Source organism: Arachis ipaensis, chromosome B09 (assembly GCF_000816755.2).
Source record: "Arachis ipaensis cultivar K30076 chromosome B09, Araip1.1, whole genome shotgun sequence".
Taxonomy (NCBI): Eukaryota; Viridiplantae; Streptophyta; class Magnoliopsida; order Fabales; family Fabaceae; genus Arachis; species Arachis ipaensis.
The window spans coordinates 100,491,984-100,494,451 of record NC_029793.2 but is presented as its reverse complement, the minus strand read 5'-3'; the positions used below and the strand labels follow the sequence as shown (position 1 = coordinate 100,494,451).

General features: G+C 32.9%; 1 protein-coding gene across 1 annotated transcript in view; it reads left to right on the top strand.

Moving 5' to 3' along the window:
• The window catches only part of LOC107618909 (peroxidase 47), a 10,142-nt gene continuing 9,656 nt past the window's right edge, over positions 1,983-2,468 (top strand). Inside the window, exon 1 of the mRNA XM_016321086.2 lies at positions 1,983-2,315. Within this exon, the coding sequence (XP_016176572.1) occupies positions 2,055-2,315 (261 nt within the window). The 5' untranslated portion in view covers positions 1,983-2,054. The remainder of the gene's footprint in view (positions 2,316-2,468) is intronic.

The window sequence follows — 2,468 nt, the reverse complement described above, 5'->3', positions numbered from 1 at the left end:
TTTTTTTTCTTTCTTCTTCATCACAGCACCACCAGCAACAACAATAATAAAATCAAAAATAAAATCAATGTAATAAACATAAAAAATATAATAAAAAATAGAAGCATAAACAGAATCAGAATCAGAATAAAGAACAGAAGAAACAAAAGTAGAAGAACAATCAGAAGTAGAAGAACAATAAAATCATAAGCACAACAACAATAAAATTAAAGAAATAGAATCAGAATCAAAAGTAAAAAAATAATGAAATCAGAATTAGAAGCAAAAGAACAATCAAAAGCATAACAAATCAAAAGCAGAATCAGAACAAATCAGAATCAGAAGCAAAATAAATTAAAAACAAAATCGGAACCTAGGGAGGACTAGCGGCGAGGACGCGAAGCGGCGGCGACGTCAGTAGCACTGGCGGCATTGGCGGCAGCGGTGATAGTGGCAGAGCACGACGGTGACGAAGCACCCCTCTTCCTCTCCCTGGCCGTGCGTTCTCTCTCTCTCTCTCTTCGCGAGCTCTTCGACGACGACGACAAGGCGTGGTGGCAAGGCATGGCAGCAAGCTGTGACGGCAAGGTGTGGGTCTCCTCTCTCCCTCGTGAGCTCTCTCTCCCTCTGGTTCTGATTTTCAACGGTAGTGGCAACTACAAGCCTCGTCGGCGCCGTCCCCCCTTCCTCCTCTTTCTTTCTTTCCCTTCTTCTTCCCTTCCCTCTTCTTCCCTTTCCCCCTTCCCCCTTTTCCCTTTTTTCATTTTGTTTCTGTTTTTTTTTCTCCATTTTATTTTATAATTTATTTAGTTAGGGGTAATTTGGTAATAAAAATAAAATTTTAAGTAAAAATAATAAGTTTAAAACTAAGTTAAACGAGAATTTTATATGCAAAATAAATTAAAGACAAAAAAAATTTTTAACTTATACTTTAAAAACCAAAATCGTATTTAATCCCAAACTTTTGACTAATTAGCATTACCTCTAAAATAAATTGAGCGCCTCAGTCACATGCACCGAATACTTTACTGCCATCGAAATTTACACTCCATATACATCGTTTAAGTTTAATATTTTTGAGAGGATAGTTGATTCTGTTAGCTTAATCTGTTGACCTTGAAAGTGTGTGTTAATATCAAATCATATCCCTTAACCAAACAGTATAGCAAACTCATTAATTATCTTGTTGACTAACACCAAAAAATTAAACGTATCAAAATATCTAATAGCAAGATAAAACAGATTTTTGTCCACTCTTTCTATCCTCTTTAATTTCTCATTTTTTGGTTGGACACTCGTGACCTTTTTTTTTCACTCATTTTCTTATGCTGTCTCTGAGTTTCAACATCTTTCTTAGCTTCTCATCATTTTAAATACAAGAGTCCACATTCATTGGTGAAACTATACATATGGGTGTTATGTTGGATCTTGATAACCTGGCTGACACATTTGATTTTCACATAAATGTGAAATTCCTTACGTGTCAATTCACATGCAACCAGCATTATTTATTTTGCTAGTTTTATTAATTAATATAAGTAATAAAAATTGACTAATCTGATTAGGTAGGATTTTATAATTTTTTAACTAATGGTGCAAAGCTAAGCGATAAAGTACATGCCACTATCTTCAACTTTCTATTTTTCGCTATTTAATTTCCATATCCCAATTTTTTCGGCCAATTGCCTTTTCAATCATGTGCAAATGATATATTTATTTGAAATATATATTAAGATAAACAAAATATTTTAATCATACTTCCTTATATACATGTGTGTGGTAGTTGAAACAATTAATTTTCTCTAAATATTATTAGTATCTTTGTGTTTTGTCTTCTAAGAGCATTATCAAAAGAAAACAAAATGGCTACTCGGTTCTAGTAAATTTATGCATGATATAAATAATACAATATATATATCGCCGTTACCCCACATTGTAGTTACTAGTTTATGCCAACTTTCCCCCACTATATAAACTTCTTTAATTTAGGACCTCATATTACACAATCCAACTAAACACTACTCCTCCCACACTAGCTATATATATATAGTTAACCAAGATTGGATTCATCCAAGATGCAACAACATATAGATCGTACGTATTTGAAGGTTTTGAAGATAGTGATGGCAAATTTGTTGGTAATTGTTTTGGTGATTCATCAAGTGATGGCAAGTGGATACAGAATGGGAGCAAATGGCTTAGACATGAACTATTACTTGATGGGTTGCCCTTTTGTTGAGCCTGTCGTTAAGAACATTGTCAATAGGGCTTTGCAACGTGATCCCACTCTTGCTGCTGCTCTTATTAGAATGCATTTCCATGACTGCTTCATTCAGGTACTTCATTCTATATATATATGTATATCACTTTCACATTTTGATAAAGTCTTTTCTAAATATATAATTATTTATTTATCTTTTTTTAATAGTTTACATTTTTTAAAAAAATAATTTTATATATGGTATTAGATTTTGATCTATAATCTTTGA